This window comes from Camellia sinensis, chromosome 9 (assembly GCF_055761805.1).
Source record: "Camellia sinensis isolate YWXY chromosome 9, ASM5576180v1, whole genome shotgun sequence".
In the NCBI taxonomy this organism is placed as follows: domain Eukaryota; kingdom Viridiplantae; phylum Streptophyta; class Magnoliopsida; order Ericales; family Theaceae; genus Camellia; species Camellia sinensis.
Window position 1 is genome coordinate 115,825,545 of NC_138969.1, and position 27,315 is coordinate 115,852,859.

Genomic DNA, 27,315 nt, shown 5'->3' on the forward strand with positions numbered 1-27,315 from the left:
CGGACCCATAAAGGAGCTAACCAGAATCAATGTAGGGACAGTTTACAGAGTCTTGTCGGACCCATGAAGGAGCTAACCGGAATCAATGTCGGGACAGTTTACAGAGTCTTGTCGGACCCATGAAGGAGCTAACCGGAATCAATGTCGGGACAGTTTACAGAGTCTTGTCGGACCCTTAAAAAGTCGCACCCTCAAAAGGTGTGCCTAATTTTTCAAAAAGGCGTGCCATCAAAAGGCGTGCCCAATCCATAAAAAGGTGTGTCGGACATGATGGCGAGGCACGTGGGCGCCTTGGCTTGCGTGCCCGTTTGTCGGCTGGTGGTAAGAGGCGCGCGATGCGCGTGGCTGCCTCGGCTATAAGACAGAGGCTGAGGCTGAGGCAAAAAACCTGCGAGAGATATTCTGAGAGAGATTTCTGAGAGAGATACTGTGTAACACTCTGGTGCCTAGAAAATGGCTTCATCGTCTTCCCGCGGGCTGCTCACCCTCTTTCCCGACCTCAACGAGTCAACGAGAGAGAGAACTGGTGCGGTGGCACTGGAAACTCAACCAAGCGCCCCGGAGTTTGCTCCGTTGAACTTTCCGATGCGGTCGGTGGAGCAAAGAATGGCAGTGCAGTCAGATGTGGAGGCCAATCAGTATACTTTGAAGGCATGTGTGGAAAGCATGACGGCGGTCACAAATTTGTCGAACCGGCTGCAGAGTAGGACAAATGAGGTGCAGCATGTAAACGCCCAACTGGCTCTGCTCCAACGCATGTATAAGGATGCGCGAGCAGAGATAAGTGTGCTAAAGGCGGAAAATAAGGAGCTGAAGCGGAAGGCCACCGTGATGTTCCGATTTGGAGGGCCGCCATATGCTGCAGTGGAGGAGCAGGGAGGAGGCAACTTGCTTGGTGGTCTAGGAAGCACGGAGGCAACACCGTCAAGGGCCTTCCAAGACAGAGGCAAGAAGAAGAGACCGGCGGCAGAGTAGAGAAGAAAAATCCCACTGTGGGTGTGGTTGTTTTGTTGTTTTTTGTTTTTTTTTTTTTTTTTTTTGATGTAAAATGGGGATCGGGGTGAGCCCCGACATGAATGAAATGAGTTTGTGGAATGATGATTTTTTTTTTTTTTTTTTTTTTTTTTTTTTTTTTTTGAAAAGTAAGGGAATCGAATAATAAAAAAAATATGGAGATAGTGATGAAATGATAAGCATGGTGATGATGAATATTAATAATGAATAAAAATAGAGCACCAATTAAGGTTTATAATAAAAAATAAAATTTGGGCGGTGGGACAAAAAGATGGTTTATAATAAAAGTGCACATGGGTTGGTTCCAGAGTTATATTGGTCTCTTCAACCACTACCTCTGTCTCTTTGAAAAGTGAAAAGCTAGTCATCTCTCTCTCTCTCTGCACCTGGTCTCTCTCTCTCTGGCATGAACTGGTTTGGAGATGAAGAGATCACACGCATACACACATGCATCTCTCTCTCTCTCTCTCTAGATCCATGAGTCTCTTCGGTCTGGGCAGGAACCAAAGGACATTTCGCCCGGAGTAAGTGGGCACAGCTGAGAAAGCACATTGATGCAACATTAGGGAGTGGAAATCTGAGAGAAGCAGTAAGACTTCCTCCAGGGGAGGACGCTAATGAATGGCTGGCTGTCAACACTGTGGACTTCTTCAACCAGGTGAGGTTTAGCTGTATGGTACCCTCACAGAGTTCTGCACTCCAGAAAACTGTCCTACAATGACTGCAGGCCCCAAGTATGAGTACAGATGGGCAGATGGTGCAAATCAAGAAACCAATTGAAGTTTCAGCTCCAAAATATGTTGAATATATTGAAAACAGGGAAAGGAAAATGGAGGAAAAGATGGATGTGGATGGTGGAAATAATAGAGTGGATGATTCTCCGAGCCCAACCCCGAGAGAGAGAGATATCAAGCATCTCTTGTGTATATGAGCTGGTCTGTGGTCTGTGTGGAGGATGGGTCTGGAAAAGCTTGGTCTTCGTTGGCAGCCATTGTAAAGGCAGAGAAGAGCTTAATTATGGAAGAAGGTATGTGTAAAAAAAAAAACAAGCAGACTAGGTTGAGGTCCGGCGGGCGGCTAAGGTGAGGTTGCCGCCCGCCGGGAAGCGAAAATACTAGATTCTTAAACCTGCTCTGATACCATGTAGAAATTTTAATGTATAAAGAGAAATAGAGAATTGTATTATTGATTGATGTATGTTCTATATTTTCTGTCTATTACAAATGGTTCCTTATATAGATGTAGGTGTAGGTGTAGTGGGTTAGGTTTAGTGGAATAGGTGAGGTGGTAGTAGTGTAGTGGGTTAGGTTTAGTGGAGTAGGTGAGGTGGTAGTAGTGGTAGGTTTAGTGGAATAGGTGAGGTGGTAGTAGTGTAGTGGGTTAGGTTTAGTGGAGTAGGTGAGGTGGTAGTGGTGGTAGGTTTATTGATAAATTTTAACAACTTGTTTATTTTAATTATTTATTATTGATTAATTCACTTCTTTTTGATATAGTGGAACCGTGGTTCCAACTTGAACCAACCCGAGCTACATTGGATTGGGTTGGGTTGAGTTGATTCTAGTGCATGATTGGTTTGGTTCTAGGCTCAAAAACTTGAAATTGATCATGATTGGGTTGGTTCTAAATTTAGTGCCAAAACCAAACCGATCCATCAACACCCCTATAACTATTAAATATATATGATTTGTTGTAATTTTGGTGATCAGAGAGTTCTATAGGATCCAATCAATCCATTTATCCAATAGGTTCTTAGCCTTCCTGTAGAAATTTAATGTATAAAGAGAAATGATTGTATTATTGATTGATCTAATGTTATTGATGATGATATATTATTACAATGATTCATGATTCCTATATATAGAAGAGGGTGAGTGTGTAGTAGGTAAGGAGTAGGTGAAGTGGAGGTGGTAGTGGTGTAGTGGGTTAGGTTTAGTGGAGTAGGTGAGGTGGTAGTGGTGTAGTGGGTTAGGTTTAGTGGAGTAGGTTTAAGTGGGTGAAGTAGGTGATAGGTTTTAACAGCCCCCCGCAAACTCAAGGGGGATAGGAACTAGCCAACTTGAGTTTGGAGAGAGGAACAAAACAAGAAAATACATAAAAATAAAAGAGGATAGGAGACACTGTATAGTCGTGTCAGACCATTGGTGAAAACACTGGATGGTGGTGTCATAACGTTGTAGAGGACACTGTATGGGGGTAGCATAACGTTGTAGATGACACTGTATGGTGGTGTCATAACGTTGTAGAGGACAGTTTATGGGGTCATGTCGGACCGTTGTAGAAGACAGTTTATGGGGTCATGTCGGACCGTTGTAGCAGACAATGTTGTGACAGTTGTTGTGACAGTTTACGGAGTCTTGTTGGACCCTTGTAGAAACTAACCGGAATCAATGTCGGGACAGTTTACAGAGTCTTGTCGGACCCATAAAGGAGCTAACCGGAATCAATGTCGGGACAGTTTACAGAGTCTTGTCGGACCCATGAAGGAGCTAACCGGAATCAATGTCGGGACAGTTTACAGAGTCTTGTCGGACCCATAAAGGAGCTAACCGGAATCAATGTCGGGACAGTTTACAGAGTCTTGTCGGACCCCTAAAAAGTCGCACCCTCAAAAGGTGTGCCCAATCTTTCAAAAAGCGTGCCATCAAAAGGCGTGCCCAATACATAAAAAGGCGTGCCATCAAAAGGCGTGCCCAATTCATCAAAAGATGTGCCGGACATGATGGCGAGGCACGTGAGTGCCTTGGCTGGCGCGCCCGTTTGTCGTCTGGCGTCAAGTGGCGTGCGATACGCGTGGCTGCCTCGGCTATTTAACCAAGACGGAGGCTGAGGCTGAGGCAGAAGCTGAGACAGAAAAACTGAGAGAAACCTCTGAAAAATTCTTCCTTTGCTGAGAGAGAAACTCTGTAATACGCTGTATTCTGAGAGAGATTTCTGAGAGAGACACTCTGTAACCAACCCTGCTCTGAAAAACTCAGCAACCCATAACATGGCCTCTTCTTCCCGTCCAGCTAACCAGAACATGGCCTCCTCTTCCCGTGGGCTGCTTACGCTCTTTTCAGAACTGAATGAGTCCACAAGAGAAATAACTGGTGTGGTGGCCAGTGAACCTCAACCAAACACCTCTGGTTTTGCTCCGTTGAACTTTCCGATGCGGTCGGTGGAGCAAAAAATGGCGGTGCAAACTGATATTGAGGCCAATCAGTATACTCTGAAGTCATGCGTGGAAACCATGACTGCGGTCACAAATTTGTCGCACCGGCTGCAGAGCAGGACAAATGAGGTGCAACAGTTAAACTCCCAGCTGGCTCTGCTCCAACGCATGTATAAGGATGCGCGAGCAGAGATAAGTGTGCTAAAGTCAGAAAACAAGGAGCTGAAGCGGAAGGCCACCGTGATGTTCCGATTTGGAGGGCCACTATATGCTGTAGTGGAGGAGCAGGGAGGAGTAAATGTGCTTGGTGGATTAGGAAGCACAGAGGCAGCACCGTCAAGGACCGCCCATGACGGAGGCAAAAAGAAGAGACCGGCTGCAGAGTAGGTCGGTGGGTGGCCGTCTGCAGAAAAGAAAACAAATCTGTTGTTGTTGTGATGGTGATCTTGTGTGGTTTCTTTTTTTTCTTTTTTTTTTTTTTGGTGTAAAATTGTGATCGGGGTTGATCCCTAAGATGAATAAAATAAGGGAAGGTTTGGTGTGCAATTCTGCCTTTTTTTTTTTTTTTTTTTTGAAATAATAAGAATAATAATAATATAAAAAAGAAAGTGTTGTGCCACGTCTTGGGCAGATCAAATACTTTGGAAAAAAAAAGTTGAAAGAAAAGTTGAAAAGATGAGAGGAGAATGGGACAAGCCCATGTGAGTGTGAGTGAAAGTGGGGTTTAAAGAAAGTGAGGTAGTGGGTTGATTAAAAACAAGATTGTGGGTTTGAAAGTGGAAAGATGAGAGAGAGAGAGTGGGGTACATGATGGGTATGTGATAAAATAAAATATAAAATCAGTGGGTGGAGCATATGCATTAGCATAATTAAATCCATGCACCCGAAGAGGACTCTCTCATCCACCGCCCAGACCACCATTGAAATCGATTCCCTTTATGAGGGTGTTGACTTTTACTCCCCCATTACCCGTGCCAGATTTGAGGAGCTCAACATGGATCTCTTCAGAAAGTGTATGGAACCAGTTGAGAAGTGTTTGAGAGATGCTAAGATGGACAAGAGCACTGTTCACGATGTTGTTCTTGTTGGTGGATCTACCAGGATTCCCAAGGTCCAGCAGCTATTGCAGGACTTCTTCAATGGGAAGGACTGTTCACGATGTTGTTCTTGTTGGTGGATCTACCAGGATTCCCAAGGTCCAGCAGCTATTGCAGGACTTCTTCAATGGGAAGGACTGTTGCTTATGGTGCTTCTGTCCAAGCTGCTATCTTGAGTGGCGAGGGTAATGAGAAGGTTCAGGACCTCTTGTTGTTGGATGTTACCCCACTTTCCCTTGGTTTGGAAACCGCTGGTGGTGTTATGACTGTGTTGATCTTTGTATGTAGAGAAGTCGCCTCTGGTGGCGGCGAACTGGAAGCTATATGTATTGATAGAGATGACAGCGGAATAGGTTGAGGACCGGCGGATTAGGTTGAGGTCCGGCGGGCGGCCAAGGCGAGGTTGCCGCCCGCCGGTGACGCGAACAAAAATACTAAACTCTTAACCTTGCTCTGATACCATGTAGAAATTTAATGTATAAAGAGAAATGATTGTATTATTGATTGATCTAATGTTATTGATGATGATATATTATTACAATGATTCATGATTCCTATATATAGAAGAGGGTGAGTGTGTAATAGGTAAGGAGTAGGTGAAGTGGAGGTGGTAGTGGTGTAGTGGGTTAGGTTTAGTGGAGTAGGTGAGGTGGTAGTGGTGTAGTGGGTTAGGTTTAGTGGAGTAGGTTTAAGTGGGTGAAGTAGGTGATAGGTTTTAACACTTCCCCCCCCCTCCCCCTCTTCAAAATACATCATCTAACTTGCATTCATGAATTATCTATTGTTATTTTGGTGAAACAAATATGGTTTAATATGACATGCCTTTGGTTAGTCAAATCCACCTTTTTTTGAACAATAAGCATATACATTTTTTAAAATATTTTAGGCTTTAAAATAAAGAGTTTCCATTTACTCTTTCTTAGTATATTTTGTAGGTTCATTTTTTGAATGTCAAGATAGAATATATTAGTTAAATAATTTTATGGTTGGTAGTAGGGGTGCCCTCAGATTGGGTTGGGTTGAGTGGCCTCCCATTCGTCATCCATTTGAACTTAGGCAGATTAGGAAAAATCAACCCGCATCCATCTTCTTAGTTAGTGAATGCGAATTGAGCGGGTTGTGCGGGTGGATGAGCATCGGTTTGGCGGTTTGGGCTTTATTATTTTGGGCCTTTTTTTGGACTATTTTGTAATAGTTCTTTACAGTTTTGAGCTCTGTTATCAGAATCTTACGATTTGCCATTCGATTCACATTGATTCGCATTTTTTGCAAAATCGATACGAATCTATGGATGAATCTATTTCGGAAGTGATTTTTTAGGGAATCGCACGATTCATAATCAATTCACGATTTGATTAACTTTTTACGATTCATGCAATTTTTGAAATTATTGTGTCTAGCATATTTTTGACTTTTTTTTCCCCATCTTTTTAGTGAAAATGACATAATATAACTTCTAATAGCGTTTAATACCAAGATAACTAACATATATACACGATTTATTGTTATTTTAGTGATCATGGAGTTTTTAATAGGATCCAATTAGATTCAGTCAGACCCAATATATTTTTAACATTTCTTCTCATTTTTTCCCCCTAAAAAACATAATATATCTTCTAAAGATGTTTAAGATTAAAGTTATCCTATGAATTATCTATTTCTATTTTATTAAATTGAATTTAATTGAATATTATATGAGTGAGGTCAGTTATACCTTTTAAAATGTTTTAGGCTTTAACATGAAAGATTCTAAATAATTCTTTCTTATTATTTGTTCATTGTTACTTAGAAAAGTATGTATGTTTATTGTCCAAATATCAATATCATTGTTAATTATTGTTACTTTGGAAGTGATAGTTTGTCTATTTGGTTATTATTTTTATTAAGAATGGTTGATAAGAAATATCTCAAAAAGAAAAAAAGGTAAGATGATGATTTTACATAGGAACTTTTGTTAACTTCTTACCTATTAAACTACGTGATTATCATTCAAAATAACATTTTCGTTGATTTAAGTCTAATTATTTCATATTCATAAGATATATTTAATATCTAAATGTGTAGATATATGTTTTCAAGTAATTTAAAAGAAGTGACCGAATTCACGATTCAATTCGATTAGCGATTCAGTACGAGGCTATTTCAATTCACGATACGAATCTTGATTTGACAACTATGGTTTTGGGCCTTATTTGGGCCAAAAATTTCTGACTCTTCATTTTTTTAATAAAAATAAAGGTCAATAAAGGTCCAACTTTTATATTTCATAAATAGTTATATTTACTAGCTAATAAAAGGCTAGTTTTTCAACACACAACATAAAGCATAGCACCATTTTCTAGAATGCTAACAAAAAAAAATGTTATGTTTTAAAATAAATAAAAAGACAATTGGCAATGCATTGTTATTCATTTTCTTGAGTAAAAGTTTATCATCATATCTCTACTAAACAATGGGTGCTAAAGTTTATTATCTCATTCGCCATTTGTCCGAACTTAGGCGCATTAGAAAAAATGCATCCACATCCGTTTGCTCAAACCATCAAAACTGCCCATTCTGTAGCGGATCAGTTTGGGCCATTCAGTTTTGGCGGGTGAATAGATGCTTGCCCAGCTCTAGTTGATAGTATTTGGACCTGCATCTTTTTCTATGAAGACAAATATACGATGTAATCATTTCCTTATGAAAGAACTACTGTATAATGTGTCAAAACCAATTTTGTGGTGTGTTATTATTGTCTCTATTTTTAAAATCTTACAATTAGCTATTTCTGCATTGATCAATGCAAATCTATAAGTGAATTCATTTTGGGATAGTCTAGATGGTGAATTACATGATTAACAATTCAATTCCCTATTATACAATCCATGCAATTCTTGAAACTATTAGGTTTGATAGACTCCAATCCCTTTGTACCTCATTTTTTGGTTAAAATGTCAAAATACAATTACTAAGAGTGTTTGAGTGTTTATTACAAAAATAACTAATATGTGGTGATAAGATAGTTTTATAGGATCCGAGCAATACATCCTCTAACGATGTTAAAGCTATGGTAACTTGCACTAATGAATTATCTATTGTTATTTTGGTGAAATAAATTGGTTTAATATGACATGTGTCTGGTTAGTCAGCCGAACTGTTCAATAATTATTATTATTTTTTTCTTTTTCTGAACAATAGCATACACATCTTTTAAAATGTTTTAGGTTTTAAAATAGGGTTTAGTTTCTCTCAAGTTGGCCATCTCAATTTAAGAGAGCGTTTGGACTCAGTAGGGCTATTTTAGGACCAATTTCGGTGATCCAAACTATTCATTTTTTAAGACTCGTTGAGTAGAATATTTACTCAAAAAATAAGACGATCGGACATCGGTAGCTATATGTTTGAATCAAATTTGTATTACAAAAAACGAATGGCTATTCTTAAAATTATATTTGTTGTTCATTTTTTAAAAACAAATAGATGTCCCATCTTAATTTTTTGCATGAATATTCTACTCAGTGACTCATAAAAGCGGAATGGTTTGGATCATCGAAACCGGTTCCAAAATGGGCATATCAAGCCCAAACACTCTCTCAAGTTGAGATGACAACTTGATAAAAGCCAAACTCTTAAAGTAAAAGTTTTCACTTACTCTTTCTTCTTAGTCTACTCTATTTAGGGTTTAAGGCCCATTTTTTGAATGACAATAGAGAACATGTTATGGTTTTTAAATAATTTTATGTTCGGAGGGATGTTGAACATCCCTTGCTATGAAGACAATGTCGTCCCAAATATGTGGTGTGATTTTTTACTTATATAAGAAAGGTTGTAGAACATGCATCAAAATCAATTTATTTATTTTTTTCCAAATACGAATATTTAACATCATTTTTTTAAATAGATTGTGCCTAATCTTGCAATTCTCTTGGTTTGATTTGATTTTCAATTCGCAAAATTTAGTTCTTTTTTTACGATATGATTTCCGGTTTGACAACTGTGGTTATTGAGATTATTAGTTGATATGTTATAGGAATTAGGTGTCACGATCGCCAATTTTTTTTCAAACAATCATCAACCCCCTAAAACTCAAATGATACATTTGTCATGATTTAATTAATGTTATATCTAAAGCAATTTTAATTATTTAATTGACAAAATATTGATTTGTATTGCCGAAGTTTGTTTTGTATTACAACCCATAAAAGAAAATAGCCACCTTCACGCGGCATACCAACTATGAAGCATGGATATGGACACATGAGATGGGTATGGATATGACAATGCGACAAAATCTTAAAAATAAGATATGGGTACGACCAGGATACGTTCATGATTTTGTTTTGTTTTGTTTTGTTTTTTTTTTTGTTCTGCGTATTGTATTATAGCAAAGATGATAAAAGAAAACATTTTTAGAATTAGGTATTAAACTAAGAGCTTGTAGTCACTTTACTCTTTTTTTTTTTTTTTTTTTCATTGAGTCCTATAAAAATTTCATTACAATATCAAGTCTAACTGGTTGTATTGCCATTGTGCTTTTTCTTTCACATTTAACACTGTTATATGTAGAAGTATTATATGTAATATAGAAACTGGGCAGTGCTCCCATTTCGTTAGTCCTGTGTCATAAACGCCAAAATGGAACCAAATTGTTCACATAGAAAGTAAAAACACGGGAATAATGCCAGCTCAACTTGAAATAAACTGAGTTTTCTTTGAAGAATTAGGCCATGTGTATGCTTTAGATTTATGGCCAGAGAGGTTGTTGAGTCATAACAACCAGTCTGTGTTACAGTTTAGCCAAAGACTAATGTGCGGGAAGAGCAATTTGTCCCTTAAATTCTCGCTAACTGCAACATGGATTGAAGAAAGAAGATGAAGGAATTTGAGAAAATCATCTTGCGAAGTTGCTGCTCATCTGAAATAATGGAAAACCAGGTTAGATCTACAACAAATTAAGAATTGGAGGTCAAATAGAAGCGAAGCTATAGCGCCTAGTTACTACATGATGTAGGACAAGTAGGGACAGCGCTGGATTTTGAAAACAGAGGTTATTTCATGGCCAAAACGGTGAGTAATTTAGGGTTTCAAGGGTTAAATTGAAGGCTAATAGGTAAGTGAAGGGATTACGGTTGATTGGGGGTGATTGGATGGAGTTTGAGGTTGAAAAGTACACTTTTAGAGGGCTGTGAACAGTAGATTGAAACAAAAAAGAAGAAAGAAGAGAGAAGAAGAAGATAAGTCTACGCATCACACCTAGATTCCATAGGCATCACACCTAGGGTTAGGATTGCATCACACAAACTCAAAAAGACTTAAAAACTCTCGAAATTCTTTAAAATATCAACTCTCTTGAATTATTAGCATTCAATGGTTTTACATAGAACTAGGAGACTTCCTAAACCAACTATAACAAAAAAAAAACTACTACAATATTTTTGACTTCTAAAATTAATCTAAGACTAAGGCCTCGTTTGGGAACAGGCTAATTTAGTAACTTTTTGGCTATTTGGCTAAAAAGGTAGGTAAAAAAAACTTGTATGTTTGGGATGACTTTTTAGCTAATTACAAAAAGATGTGCAAAAAGTAGAAAGAAAAGAGAATCTTTGACTTTTTGGTATGGGTTGTTGGCTTTTTGGCTAATTTAGTAACTTTTTGGCTAATTGACTAAAATAGCCTCTTGCCAAACGAGGCCTAAATAAGAAATATAAATAAAACCCAATTAAATAACTTGACCCACAAGACGACTCATGAGTGACCCTTACAGCCCATACCTAGAAATTCTACAAATTACCAAAATACCCCTAACCTTAAATATCCTAGAAAACATAAAAATAGTAATAAAATAAGACTAATAATACTAGAAATATGACTATGCGTGGTTACTATCAGTTTTTTAAAATCATGCCAAGTTTCAAATATCGCCATTACTTTGAATTTACTCTTTCTTGAGCTTTTTATACTCTGCATCACTACAACAAATTAAAATTTGGAGGTCAAATAGAAGAGAAGCTATAGCGCCTAGTTACTACAACAAATTAAAATTTGGAGGTCCTTGTCCAAAAGCATCCGAATTTGGCCCATTTTTGGGCAAATCAGATCAATTCAATGGAGACATTATTTTTATTTGGTTATAACTGCTTCGTTTGCAATTTTGAATCACACTAGTATACCGTTGAACATTCGATTCGTGGACTAAAAAAACTGCTTCAAATTGGCTGATTTGCAATGATGAGGCCAATATTTAGAACCTTGCACTAGAGGATTTGTGATTTAGAGGTTAAACCTGAGGGTTAGTTTAGGTTTCTGGGCCACTGGCTTGGTGTGGCTTCACCTCGACCAGATGTAGAGAGAAAGAGAGAGAGAGAGAGAGAGAGAGAGAGAGAGAGAGAGAGAGAGAGAGAGAGAGAGAGAGATTTTAAACCAAAACATGTGAGTCTTCGATGAATGTATCAAAGTGTTGCAGTGCCATTCTTGATATTTCACATATTTAACTGTTGTAGTCCGATACAATCATCAAGGTCTGCCCATTGGCGCAATAGGTAGGTGAGAAACCTCTGGATTGTCGACCACCTTCCAGGGCTGAATTGCCCCTCCCCTTTGCCACCCAAACCTCTGGATTGTTGACTACCTGCCAGGACTGACTACTTGTCACGGGCTGCCCCAAAGCACCCCATGATGTACCACACAAGCGCCTCAATGTGCTTGTCAAGCGCCCAAGCAGCGGGCCAAGCAACGCCCATGCCAGCAGCACTGTGCAATTAGCTTGCCTACTGCTGCCACCAATGCGCATATGGGAGAATCCGAACATATTTTACTGCACAACCTAAGGTTATGAATATAGTACTTTTGAGTTGTACTAGGCTTGTGGCTATTATTTTCCTGGTAAATTTTATTAATTTTGTAAGAGCCATTATGACTCCTCAAGCATGAGAGATGTTTCCTCCTACCGGTTTGTAAAGGGCTTAGAGCATCTCCAACAGTAGTAGGCATTTTATCTATCTAAATATTACTATAAAGTATATATTTTATTTTGCCTATCAACTGTTTTATGTTTTTACTCCAACCATGCTCTTTATTTTAGCTATTAATCCAAATACTATTAATTTAATAGAATGCCACGTCAACAACAAAGATGGAGGGAAATGATCCTAATGATTGAATACATTTTGCCTAGCGTTGAAGGCTAGCTACATGTAGCTAGTGAATTTTAGTTGAGCCAAAATGCCTAATCATATGCCTAGTGCATTGGAATTGAAAAAAGTGAATCACACTAGGCATTTTAACTAACAAGTATTATATGCCTAGTGCATTGGAGATGCTCTTAGAATGCTATTATAAGGAGGGGTACCCAGGTGATGAATGAGACCACCTGTGCCTTAATTTATCCCTACTTGGAGTTGTTTTAGGCCTACTTTTGTTGCACGTTTGTGCATTGTTAAGGCATTGTAATACACTCTTTTGTCAATGAAATGATGCTCTTTTGTTTCTAGTTTGTAACTCCAATTGTACATTAGATTGTATTTGTTTATTGTGCTGTTTTGATTGTTCACTTGTTTACTTGCTTCGGAGGTGTCTTGAGCTTGGCGGGCTTGCGTAACGGGACTTGTTCACACGAGGTGTGCTTGTGAATTGGTTGCCTACAAGCCTTGCCCCGTGACACTCCACCTCGATCAGATGTAGAGAGGGAGTCTAGAGACACTTTAAACTAAAACATACGAGTCTTCAAAGAATGAAACATGTTAAGTGGGAGTGTTGTGCACTGGGTATGACCTTTTTAAGCTCTTCCTTTTTGCATTATGGTTAGACAAGGAGCAATGGTCACAAGTGCATCTTCTCGCTTGATATAATCACTAGTTCATTGAGCTTTTCTCTTGTGGATGTTATTAGGATTATGACCCCGTTTGGTAGAGCTGTGGGAAAGTGATTATAACTTATAGCCTAACAGCTTATAGCTTATTGCTTATAGCTGTGAACATAAACTGATTTTTGACTTATAAATTAAGCTTCTCCTCCCCCACTCAAAGAATAAGTTGATTTTTGATTTACAAAAAACTATAAGTTATATTGTGAAGCTGAACCAAACACATCAAAATAGCTTAAATTAAGCTAAAAATTGAAATAAGCTGGAAATAAGCCCTACCAAACAGGGCCTATCTGGAACTTGCATTTTGATGTAGAATGAGTGTGGGGTCTCATACAATTAGTGAGCCCCAATTAATGCAATGCTACAACAAATGGCTCTATTTAGGACGGAAATCGATGGTTTGTGGCAGAAAAAGTGATAAAAATTAGTTATAGGGTTTGAATGGAGTAAAAAAGGGAATGAAAAGAGATGGTTTAAGGGACTGTTTTGGGCTGCTCTGGGCAATATAAACAGTATTCGTGAGCAGTAACAATGACTGGAGTTGTAGTGGACTTGTGTAGTTAAACCAAATTGTTGGGGCTTTGTTGAGTGTAAAGTCTATCTTTATGTTTAATTATTTTATATTATCCCTAAGAGCAATTTGTAGGGTTGTGTGAGACCTCCTTTGAAGTTTGAGAGAGTGATGGTGAGAGAAGCGGAAGTGCTCAATTGGTATTAATTGATTTTCGACGATTTGGTTTCAAGAAAAGAGCGAAAGTTATGTGGAGATGTGTTGTTTTTGCAATTTTTTGGAGTTTATGGTTGGAAAGGAATGCAAGGATTTTCGAGGACAAGGTTGAGAATGTTGATTCATGGTGGGATAAAAGTTTCATTTGTTGTTTTGGGTGCCTACCTCCCCCTCTTTTAAAGAGGTTCTATTTTTTTTTTTTTTTTTTATAATTTCTGAATATTGGAAAGCTGTTTGTGATGTTTAGGTTCTTTTTTGATTTAACAATTGTCTTCATTTAAGAGGACTTCTTCTCTGCTTCTGTTTTCCTTTTTTCATCAATAAAATATCATTTTGTTGCTGATCCAAAAAAAAAAAAAAAAAAAAAAAAAAGGTGAGAGAAGCATTCTGACCTGAGTGGACTGAAAACCTTCTATGTTTATTGTGGACGCAGGCAAACTGCTGTCCTTTTGACTCTGGTTCTATTTGACATCCTCTTGTGGTATCTTTTCTACTTTTCACATATTGTAGAAACAGCCAAATTGCTTTCCTTTTCTACTCTAGTTGTGTTTTAGCTTCTCTTTGATATTTGTTTTACTTTTTCAAGAATTGTTAGATCCTGAGAGTTTTGCTTTAATAAAGATCAAGTGCTTATTTTGCTGGAAAGGAAATTGCTTAGTTTTGATGGTCAACACTTGGAGCAATGGTAGGCCTTGAACTATTGATAAGTTGTGTATTCCTTGAAAACAGAGCAAGGAAGGAAAACCTTGCGCGGGCTATTGAGCATGAATCAAATGGCAATAATGCTGCTGCTTATAAGTGCTATCAGAAGGCTGTTGATATCTCACCTTCAGTGGCATATGAACTAATTCAGGTAGTAACAGGCATTGCTCTTTTGACATTATTATAAACTGACTCCACATGGATTAAATGACAGCTTCACAGGATATTATCTTAAATATATCTTTTTTCTTTGTAGCAAAACATGATGTTTTCTCTTTTTCCATTACATGGTTGTGTGTTGAAGGTCTTAAAGCAAGAGAATGTGGGTTATGTTGTGGCTCCTTACGAGGCAGATGCCCAAATGACGTTTTTGGCAGTCAGCAAAATGGTTGATGCAGTTGTAACTGAGGACTCAGACCTCATTGCTTTTGGTTGTCCCAGAGTAAGTTTTTGATTAGTTCAGAGAGTTTACTCTAAACATGATATAGTTGTCATTCTTTTGCTGGCCCTTGTATGCTTATTACTTTAATTTCTGTTTCTGTTTCTGTTTTGTAGTGTAAACAGAATCCTTTTCCTATTTTTCCTTCTTATTGCAAAGTTTTTTGATGGATACTTTAATCATGTCATAAATCTAGATCATCTACAAGATGGACAAGTTTGGGCAAGGTGTTGAATTTCGATACTCTATGCTACAACAGAACAGTGAACTGAATCTTACAGGATTTACTAAGCAGATGCTTCTTGAGATGTGTATTCTGAGTGGGTGTGACTATTTGCAGTCGTTGCCTGGAATGGGCTTGAAAAAGGCTCATGCACTAGTGAAAAAGTTCAAATGTCATGAAAAGGTGAGTCATTGACAAGGAACCTAATACTTGCACATGTTTACTTGATAGGTCAAGAAATGCTGTTTTTCTAGTGTCGATTAAAGTAAAGCAATGCTTAGGGTTGGATTTGGTTTGCAGATAATCTCTGCCAATGTAATGTATTGTTTCCTTGTATTTGCTGGTGAGCTCTGATTGAGTTTGATCAACTATCAATTACAGGTAATCAAGCATTTAAAATACAGCACAGTTGCTGTGTCTCCTAGCTATGAAGAATCATTTAAGAAAGCTATACTGACTTTCCAGCATCAACGAGTTTATGACCCTACGATCGAAGATATTGTACATTTGTCTGACCTACCTGACAATGTTGGCGATGATTTAGACTTCTTAGGCCCATATCCTTGATTTAATGCTAATAGTAATTTGATGCTCTGCTACATATGCGGTTCCACTATGTCTCAGTTTTTTTTGTATTATCAAACCTTAACAAGGGACACATCGATACCTCAACATATAGCAAAAGGTATAGCAAGAGGTGATATTGACCCTTTTACTAGAATGCCATTTCAGGTAACATTTTTAATTTTTTTCCCTCCTTGGAACAGCAGTAAGAACTTATTTTCTGATTCTTTAATATTTTTATGTCCTAAGCAACATATGTTTCTCTGGCATAAAAAATATTGGTTTTGCTTTCACATCACTTCTACTTCATCATGTCTCTTCTTCTTCTCTGGGGAATATGCATAATTTCCTTTAGTTCAACTCAGGTGAACGTTTTGTGCAGGGTGTATACTTTAACAAAATTATGAGGATGAATTGTTTACAACCATATTGGTGTAATAGGTGAAAGTGCACTTCTTCATGTCATTCAGCCCTGCAGAAATATGCATAATTTCCTTTAGTTCAATTGTGAGGATGAATTCTTCATGCCACTCTGCCCTGGTGCAATATGCATAATTTGCTTTAGTTCAACTCATGTGAACCTTTTGTGCTGGGAGTATACGTAAACCAAGGATAAGTTGTTTACAGCCATATTGGTGTGTGAAATTATTTGTGAATAAGATAAACATATAGGATAGGATGACGAACTCAACAAAGGCTTTATCCAAACCTGGGTAGGATACATAGTTTTTTAATTTTATTTTAACATTTGTCCCCATCTAGAGCTATTTTAGATGGGAAGACAGATTTGCACTACAGTCCATAGTGGAATGAATTCCAGAAAGAACACTATGTTCAAGGGCTGCCTCCTTGATTGTTATCAACTCTGTATGACTATATACAGTGATGTGTTTCAATTTTAAATTTTGTTATTCCTATTCAAAAACTTTTTCAAAGTTTTCTGTTTCATGTTTTGTGTCACAAAGCTGTCACCAAATTGTTACAGGGATGAAGCCTTCTAAGTATTTTATTTATTTTCTTTCCAGACATGCTCGCTTCTTTTGTGGTAGTGAAAGTTGTTAAATCTTTACCAAAGTGATTGTGAAACTAAAGTTGTATTAAGGGGTGTATGTTTGGAAAATGACAGAAATGTTTTTTGGAAGAAGAATAACATCTTTGTAATTTAATTTGATGTGGATGGCATCATCATACCATATTGCAAATAAAACCTACGGTTTTGTTCTTGAATCTTACATCTTTTGAAAAACAGGAAGTGAACAATGGTGCTGGTTTGGTGGTCGATAGAACTTACCATCTGAAAGATTTTAAACCTGAAGGTGAAAGGAAAAAGCTAGATTTGCCTGCGCGGAAAAATCTTCTTACAAACTACTTTTGTATCCATTTTGTCTAATTTTTTAGCTTTAAGGATGCTACTTCAGTTTTTGAAATAGTACTGCCCAAAAATTACTGAAGTTTTGTTTGTTTCAGTTGATTTTTGTTTTACAGCTACCATATTGCAGTTGATTTCTTAATTTCAACCCAAATGCTTCCTCTAGAAGACCTAAAGATACCATTCTCATAGTGAATTAGACAATTTCTGATGGATCGTACCCTATGTACTGCTGATATGTCCTGTTATCATAATACATAGCAGCTGTATATTTTGTTTATGATGATTTTACTGCATTGAAGAAAAATGACTATAGCATGGTTGAAGTCTAGAAGGTGCCAGTGTACACTCTTCACTTGAAAGTTATAGCACAAAAAAGCATGCTGATGGTGCAGTTATATTGTTGACATGACCAAGGATCCATTAGAAATCACAGATGTGTATAAAATGATGAAAAGAATGTTTTGGCTTACCAATGAATGAGGTAGAGGCCATGTATATATAATAGATTTATGATACAATTTAGGAAACGATATAAATAAGGCAATAAATCAGTGATTGGCATAATCACAGATTATATACATAATATTAAAAATAAAAAGGTTCTATATACTTTAATTTCTATATTCAACACTTCCCCTTAAGCTGATGTGAAGATATTCAACAATCACAGCTTGCCAATGGATGACTGGAGCAATGTCGGTCCTACGTACTTTGTGAACATATCTGCTAACTGCTGACAGGAAGAGACAAATGATGGACTCACAATACCAGTCCGAATGTTTTCTTGAATGAAATGAATATCAACCTCTGTATGCTTAGTACGCTCATGAAGGACAGAATTATAGGATAGCATAACAATAGACTTGTTGTCACAAAATAAGGAGGGAGGACCAGTTTCCTCAAAACCCAACTATGCTAGGATAGAATGAAGCCATAGAATCTCACATGTTCCCTGTGCCATAGCTCGATACTCAGTTTCTGTAGAAGATCTAGAAACAATTGCCTACTTTTTACTCTACCATGATATAAGATGATCACCATAGAAAGTATAGAAGCCAAAAGTAGAACGCCGATCAATTCTAAATCTTGCATAGTCAACATTGGTGAAACAAGAGAGCCTAGATTGAGAAGTGGTTGTAAAGAATAATCCCAAGCTAGGAGAGGTCTTCTAATATCTCAAAATGTGATGAACCGCATCAAGATGTTCTATATGAGGTGCATGCATGAATTGTCTAACAACATTGACCGCAAATGTCAATTCGGGTCTAGTGTTGGTCAAATAAATTAGATGTTGAACAAGACGTTGATACATGCCTGAGTCCTCTGACAACTCGCTAGACTCTGATGTGAGCTTGACATTGGGATCCATAGGAGTGGAAACAAGTTTACACCCTAACATACTAGTATATTGAAGTAGGTCAAGAGTGTACTTTCTCTGAGATAAGAAAATTCCCTGCTGTGAGCGAGCCACCTCAATCCCAAGAAAATAATTGAGACTCCCCAAACTTTAATATCAAAGGTATGTCCTACATTCCTTTTTACTTAATTAATGCCTATAGAATCATCACTTGTGAGAATAATATCATCCAGATAAACCAGCAAGACTATACACTGACTGGCTGAATTATGACGGATGAAGCAAGTATGGTCTAAGTGGCACTGAACAAACCCAATAGAGATGGTGATAGAACTAAAATGACTAAACCAAACTCGTGGAGGCTGTTTCAAGCCATACAAAGACTTGTGCAATCAACGCACTTTTCTCAAATACTCCCCCTCAGCCCGAAAACCAGGAGAAGGTGCCATATAAATCGTCTCAAGAAGATCCCTATGAAAGGCATTCTTGACATCAAGCTGATAAAGAGGCCAAGAATGGGATGCTGCAAGAGAGATGAGAAGATGAACTGAGGTAAGCTTGGCAATAGGTGCAAAAGTGGCTCTAAATCCTTGTTAGGAACTTGGGTGAAGCCATTGGCCACCAAGCGGGCTTTGTAACGGTCAACAGAGCCATCAACTAGATATTTAATAGTGAATATCCATTTGCAACCGACAGTACTCTCGCCAGAAGGTAAAGGAACCAGATGCCAAGTATGATTCTGTTCTAAAGCTGTTATCTTAGCTTGCATAGCCTCCACTCATTTAGGATTCTGAAGGGCCTCTTACACAGAACGAGGAATGGCCTTTGATTCAAGCTTGCCAAGAAAAGAGCAATAGGTAGAGGAGACCTTGTCATATGAAATATAATGGGAAATGGGATGATTAGTACTACTCAAATAACCCCAACGATTTGGAGAATGTCGATCTTGAGGGAGATTACGATGAGAAGGTGGAGGGGATGTATGTAAAGGAGAAGAAGTACCTGACCCATAGATCGGAGAGGTAATAGGGGTGAAGGAGGCGAAGGTGGAGAATGAGGAGGGGGGACAACCTCATCTGTAACCTCGTCTAAAATAGGAATAGGGCGAACACTAGAAGTAACGGGAGTGGAAGCCTGCAAAGGAGGGTTAGTACCAAAAAATGGGAGATCCTCACAAAAAGTGACATCCAAAGTGTGGTGGAAGTGACAAGACACAGGATCAAAACACTTATACCTTTTGACATGCAAGAATACCTCAAAAAGACCCAACGAATAGACGTGTCGTCTAACTTTGTACGAGTAGGATTCCGATCCTGAACAAAACAGTTACACCCAAAGACACGGGGTACGAGAGGATATAGAGTAGTGTGGGGCATAAGAACATGAAACTAGGTAAGACCCTGTAACACACGACTAGGAGTCCAATTAATAAGATAGATAGCGGTGAGGATAGCCGTATGCCAATAGGACTTAGGGACACTCATACCACAAAGGAGGCACCGCACAACAGATTAATATGACGGTTTTTACATTCAACAACACTATTTTGCTCAGGAGTCCGTGGATACATAAGTTGAAGAATACCAGCCTGATTAAGATGGGAACGAAAAGCATTGGAAATACATTCCTCACCATTATCAGAATGGATATTCCTAACAACTGTACGAAACTGAGTCTTGACCATTTGCAAAAACTGAACAAAAATGAGAAACATGTCTGACTTACGACGCAACAAATATACTCAAGTGCATCTATTGTGATCATCAATAAAGGTGACATAATATCTATAGGCAGAAAAATTAGGAACAAGAGACAGACCTCAAACATTGGAATGTATAAGGTCAAAAGCACTAGGGGTATGAGTCATATAAGGTATGTAACTGGTACGAGTATGGTTAAATAATTCGCAAACCACGTAATGAAACTTAGAATCTTTGCAAGCTTTATTTAATAAAGGAAAAAACTGACATAAGTATTAAAAATTGACATGGCCTATACGTGCATGCTACAATTCTAAAGTTTGAACATTATTAAAAACACAAGATATAGAAGCATGCAAAACAAATGCTTGAAAACTAGCTAAAGTAGAAGAAGGTGATAGATTTAGAAAATACCAAGATTAGGGTTAATGATTAGGATATTATCCCCTATTTATATTAATGAAGATTAATAATTACAAGGAAGTCCTAAGGTATAAAATAATTACAAAATAAAAACCCAAATAATCATAAATTAGTCTAACACTCCCCCTTAAGTTGGTGCAAAGATATCTCTCATGCCCAGTTTGCCTAAGATGTCATGAAATGGCTTACTTCCAACTCCCTTGGTGAGGATGTCAGCAAGTTGTTCACCAGACTGCACAAAGGGAGTACATATTGTGCCACGAGTGAGTTTTTCCTTAATGAAGTGGCAATCAATCTCATGTTTTGTCCTGTCATGTTGAACCGGATTGTGAGCGATGTTGATAGTGGCCTTATTATCACAGTATAACCGCATGGAGTCCGTCTGATCAATACCTAGATCACTCAACAATAACTTGATCCATAAGAGCTCACACACTCCTTGTGTCATAACTCTAAACTCAGCTTCTGCACTTGACCTGGAAGCCACATTATGTTTCTTACTTCTTCAAGTAACTAGGTTGCCTCTAACAAAGGTGCAATACCCTGAAGTCGATCTCCTATCAGTCATTGATCCAGCCCAGTCAGCATCTGTATAGGCTTCCACACGAAGATGATCATACCTTGAAAAATAAAGACCCTTACCAGGAGCAGACTTCAAGTACCTCAAAATTCTCATGACAGCCTCGAAGTGAATCTGATGAGAAGCATACATAAACTGGCTAACCACACTGACAGCAACAACAATATTAGGACGAGAGTGAGATAGGTAAATGAGTTTACCCACTAATCGCTGATAGCTCTCCCTGTCAATAGCTGCTCCCCCTTCATCATCCCCCAGTTTCTGATTGAGTTCTAGTGGAGTGTCACAGGCCTTGCAGCCAAGCATCCCAGTTTCTTTCAATAGATCAAGCACATACTTCCTTTGTGAGATAAATATCCCATCCTTGGAGCGAGCAACTTCAATTCCTAGAAAATACTTCAAGCTCCCCAAGTCTTTGATTTCAAACTCACTAGTTAAATATTTCTTCAATAGAGAAATTTCCTCACTATCATCACTCGTAAGAACTATGTCATCTACATAAACAATGAGTGCTGTAGTCTTACCAAGTAAGGAATGTTTCACAAACAAGGTGTGATCTGCCTGACTCTGTTTGAAGCCATATTTAAGCATAGCTTGAGTGAATCTCTCAAACCAAGTTCTCGGAGACTGCTTGAGACCATATAATGACTTCCGAAGCCTACATACTTTGCCTTATGTCTGATGATCCTCAAAACCATGGGGAATGTCCATATATACCTCTTCTTCGAGGTTACCATGGAGAAAGGCATTCTTTACGTCAAACTGATGAAGTGGCCAATCTAGATTAGCTGCTAAAGAGAAGCATTCTGATTGAATTCATCTTAGCCACGGGTGCAAAGGTCTTCTGATAGTCAACGCCATACGTCTGAGTGAACCTTTTTGCCACAAGTCTAGCCTTGTAATGCTCAATAGAACCATCCGTTTTGTGTTTCACAGTATACACCCATTTGCATTCCACAGGTCGTTTGTCCTTAGGTAACTCCGTCAATTCCCAATTACCATTCTTCTTAAGTGCTTTCATTTACTCAATCATAGCAAGTTTCCACTCAGAGGTAGCAAGAGTATCCTGAACATGGTTAGGAATGCTAACAGAGGAAATATTGGACACAAACGCTCTATATGAGGACGACAAATGAGAGCAGGACATAACATGTGAGATAGGATGTTGAGTACACGACCTCACACCCTTTCTCTTGGCAATCGGAACATCAAGATCAATGGACTCAAGAGATTCAAAGTTGCCTGGACTCTTATCAGAAGCAGGAGATGACAGTGAAGGAGCAGAATTGGTCTCTTGTATCCAGTTAACTTTCTGTCTGTCTTTGTCCCTGACCTAAACTTGTCCTTCCCTATCCTTGGTGACATTGGGTTCTGTAGTCCCAATATGAGATGGTGGTGCAAGAACAACTGGTTCCACCACAGGAATCACTTCACACCAAGGCTCCCCCTGAAGGGAGGACTGTGATATCGGAGAGGACAAGAAATAGGACTGGGACTCAAAGAATGTGACGTCCATGGACACAAACCACTTATGAGAAGGAGGGTGGTAACACTTATATCCTTTTTGAGTAGGAGAGTACCAAAGGAAAACACATTTGAGGGAACGAGGGTCCAACATACCACGAGTAGGAGAGTGATTATGGACAAAACAAACACAACCAAGTATTTTAGGAGGAATAGAAAACAAGGACGGGGAACCTAGGAGAACTTGAAGAGGAGTTTGTTTTTGCAAGACCTTAGTAGGAAGACGATTAATAAGATGGGCAGCGGTGAGAACAACGTCGCCCCAGTAGGACCGAGACACACTTATAGAAAAACATATGCACTGAGCCATGTCAAGAAGATGGCAATTCTTGCATTCCGCCACCCTATTTTGTTGAGGGGTATCGGTACAAGAGGTCTGATGGATAATGCCATGAGTAGAAAAATATTGCCTTAACCCAGAATCGATGTATTCACCTCCATTATCAGAACGGAATATTTTGACAGTGGTTCCAAATGAGTACAAATCATCTTATGAAAATTACGGAACACAGAGAAAACCTCACTTTTGTCTTTCATGAGATACACTCAAGTAGTACGAGAAAAATCATCAATAAATGTAACAAACCAATGATGACCTTTTACAGACACAGCACGAGATGAACCCCAAACATCAGAATGTATTAATGAGAAAAGAACTAAACTTTTATTAAAACTGGGAGCAAAAGAAGCTCTTTGTTGTTTGCCAAGTTGACAAGACTCAGAAATTCAGACACATTGTTGTTGGAAAAAACAGATGGAAATAAATGTTTAAGTAAATAAAAAGAAGGATGCCCAAGACGTTGATGCCACAACCATATGTCATCGGTGGTAGTAGGACATATGGTGGAAGAATAAGCAAGCTTGTCCGGTTAATCCAGGAAGTAGAGACCATTTTCTGCACTACCACTGCCAATCGTCCTCCTCGTGACAAGGTCCTGAAAAAGACAATGATCAGGAAAAAATATCACACTACAATTCACATGCTTTGTAATACGACTCAAGAATAGCAGGTTAACAGAGAAATTGGGAACATGGAGAACATAAGAGAGAGGTAAAGCAGGAGTGACATGGACTAAACATTTTCCAGAAATAGAAGAAACAGTACCATCTGCAATCTTAACTTTGTCCTAACCTGAAGAGGGCTTATAGGCAGAGAAAAGATCAGAGGAGCCTGACATATGATCTAAGGCACCAGAATCAATAATCCAAGGCAAAGACTTATGAGACAGGAAAACACAAGGAGAAGAGGCTAAGTTACCTGAATGGGTAAATGATGAGGAAGATGTACTAAGAGTATAGAAGACCGGCGGTCTAGCAATTGACACAGAATATCCTCAAGCTCATGAGTAGTCATGCCAAAGAGATCATCAGAAGCTTGGCCAACGGAAGCAGAATTAGAATCAAGTGTATTAACGGCACTAGATTGATGAGCTCGGGGATAGGAGTCACGTCCTCTAGACTGGCTTGACCAACCTCCTCTAGAACCAGACCGATCACCTTGACCCCCGGATGGAGTCCCATGAAGCTTTCAACACGTCTCACGAGTATGTCACGGCTTCTTACAGTAATCACAGAATACAGACTCCTTGGCGGTAGACGGAGGGATGGGAGTCAGGCTAAGGCCATCTCGAGAGGTAGATAGTAATGCTGAGTGGTCAGTAGAGACGGGAGACATCATAGCAGACCGGCAACTCTCTTCATTCTGTACATAGGCAAATGCCTCCTGAAGTGAAGGAAGAGTGTCCATACTCAAAATCCGACTCTGAACCGGATCATACTCCACATTGAGACCGGCTAGAAACTTGAAGACCCTTTCTTGTGCAATGAACTTCTTGTACCCGACGGAATCAGCAATGCAAACAGGCTTATAATCCTGCAGGTGATCAAGGCGTTTCCAGCCATTGGTGAGGAAGGTGAAGTACTGAAGAACCGTCTACTCCCCCTGAACAAAGCTCTTAATAGAGCGGCGTAACTCAAATGCTTGGGAGAAATTCCCTTTGCGAGAATAGGTAGCAGCCATGGCATTCCAAGCATCTTGGGCAGTCTCCATAGACAAGTAGCCCTCGCCAATGTTTGGTACCATCGAATGAATAAGCCAACCCATAATCAAAGAGTTGGTAATCTCCCATTAGTCATAACCTGAGTCAGTGGTGCTAGGTGCCTGTATCCTGCCATTAACATACCCCATCTTTCCTCTGCTCTTCAAAAACATAGTCAAACTCTGCGACCACGTTAGATGGTTCTGACCATTGAATGGAGAAGTGATTTTAATACTAGGGTTGGGGTTATCAGTCATAGTAGTAGGTATAATGGAACTCTCACTCTTAGGTGTCGACACACTAGTGGAATCTGCCATAGATATTGTATTACCGAACCCTTAACAAAACTAGTGCCAATCACAAACTCGAAAGGTGGTGGTGGAAGGGAAAAACAAACACAATGACCACTAAAGAATTAACAATTCATACTTTTTTTTTTATTTTTATTTTAGAAAAGCATTGTTCAACACTGGACCAAGTCAAACATTGATATATACAAACAAAAGAAACAGGAAACGAAACCAGAGAGAGAGAGATGAGGGAAAAAGGCCACCAGAGGTGTCGCAAGAAGCCAACGGGCTGTTGGTAACAGTCAACTATTCCAGGAGGGCTGTCGGTGGCAGTTGACTAGGCCAGGAGGGCTATCGACGATGCTGTTATGGAGGAGAAGTCGAAGTCGATCACAGAGAGGACAGTTGGCGAGGAAGCTGCGAGAGACCTAGGTATGTTCCGCATCCTAGGGGACCATCAATACCCAGTTGAATGAAGTGGGTTGTCCCCGGCTAGCTCCGGTGAGTAACAAAACTGTTTGGGGAAGATGGGTTTAAGGTTTAAGGTTTGGCTCTGATACCATGATAAATTTAGAAAATACCAAGATTAGGGTTAATGATAAGGATATCATCCCCTATTTATATTAATGAAGATTAATAATTACAAGGAAGGCCTAAGGCATAAAATAATTACAAAATAATAACCCAAATAATCATATATTATTCTAACAGAAGGTTGGTCCAATGGATCCCCAAAGTAGTAAAGTCTATCGTTCTCATATCCCTTGCCAAAAATCCTCTTCGAACTCAAGTTCTGTAACAGACACGAAGAAGGTAAGAAAATAATAGCACAATTGAATGACTTGGCAAGCCAACTAACAGATAGTAGATTATATGCAAAATTAGGAATATGCAAAACTGAGGATAGAGTAATATCAGGAGATAAAGACACTTGACCCTTGTGACGAATTGAGGATAAAGACCTATCAGCAAGACAAACAGATTGGTCTATAGTAGTAGGAACTGGAGATGAAAGAAAGGAAAACTCATCCATCATATGATCATTAGCCCCGGAATCTAAACACGTTGGTGAGAAGATCGTTGCCTCAGCTCAGGATGAAGTTTGAAGCAACGAGTCTTGAATTGACCAGGAGCCCCACAATGATGACAGGTAATTGAACTAGTAGAACCCCGAGAACTAGAGTTTGCAGCAAGGGCCATCTGGTCAGATAAGACAGGAGTCACTGGAGTAGTGGTGGGCTGAACTAGAAGTTGACAACGCTCATCACTATCAATGGTAGTGATTGCCTCATAGTGGGATTGCATGGGCGATGTGTTTAAAATCTAAGTTCGAAGAGATTCAAATTCAGAGTTTAAACCCATTAGAAACTGGTAAGGGTGCTGGCGGGCAAGGCGACGGGACGCAAGAGCAGCAACATCTGCAGGTGACTCAATCAAGGGCTCATACTGAGCCAATTCCTCCCAACGGGCCTGAAGGGATCCAAAGAACTTTGACACTGAGAGACCCAAAGCAGACTGGAAGGTACGAGCAATGTCTTGATAGAGCTCAAAGATGCAGCATCATTATGAGCATGGGCATACATCTGAGACAAGGCACATCAAAGACTCGAAACTGTGGTGCAACAAAGAAACATGTGGTAAATATAGTCCTCCATAGAGTTGAACATCCATCCTAGAATAGTGTAATTATCTATATCCCACCAGGCACGGGTAGGATCTGTTGCTGGAGGCTGAATAGAAGATGAGAGCCAATGGGCCTTTCCCTTTCCCCCTAAATAAAGTTTAAGGGAGTAGCTCCAAGCAGCAAAATTTTTTCTATTCAACACCACACTTGCAATGCGATGAATAGTAGTGTGATAAGAAAGAGAAAAATCAAAATTCACCGGGATAAGTTTGGTGGGCATATCAGAAGCAACAAGGGATGGATCAGTCATGGTGGATTAATAAGGGCAACAACAAGGGTTGGATCAATCATGGTAGATTAATAAGGGCTGGAAAACACAAAATAACAACACAGTCTAGAAAAATATGAGAAGCTGGAAAAAGCTCAACGGCTAGTCTAAATAAATGCTACTGAACAAATCTGGTAGTCCACTAAATAAAAAAACAGGTCAAAAAAGTATTTAATACATCAGCACCACACCATCAGCACCACATCCTAGAAAGGGAAAAACAGGGACTGAACTGCCCTAGAAGAGCTGTCGAAGCATCTGTGGCCATGAAACACCCTGGTCGGCAGCCAACAAGACCCTACGCAGCACTAGGGC

The 27,315-nt window shown here is 39.0% G+C and overlaps 1 protein-coding gene across 5 annotated transcripts in view; it reads left to right on the plus strand.

Moving 5' to 3' along the window:
• LOC114288084 (5'-3' exonuclease family protein) overlaps positions 1 to 27,315 on the plus strand; it is a 47,253-nt gene that overhangs the window by 14,868 nt on the left and 5,070 nt on the right. For 4 of the 5 annotated variants that reach the window (XM_082887476.1, XM_082887478.1, XM_082887477.1 and 1 more), the window contains exons 3-8: positions 14,565 to 14,688; positions 14,794 to 14,979; positions 15,173 to 15,382; positions 15,581 to 15,755; positions 15,858 to 15,931; positions 17,013 to 17,136. In XM_082887476.1, the coding sequence (XP_082743602.1) occupies positions 14,565 to 14,688; positions 14,794 to 14,979; positions 15,173 to 15,382; positions 15,581 to 15,755; positions 15,858 to 15,931; positions 17,013 to 17,136 (893 nt within the window). The remainder of the gene's footprint in view (positions 1 to 14,564; positions 14,689 to 14,793; positions 14,980 to 15,172; positions 15,383 to 15,580; positions 15,756 to 15,857; positions 15,932 to 17,012; positions 17,137 to 27,315) is intronic. The other variant, XM_082887479.1, reaches the window with a different exon arrangement.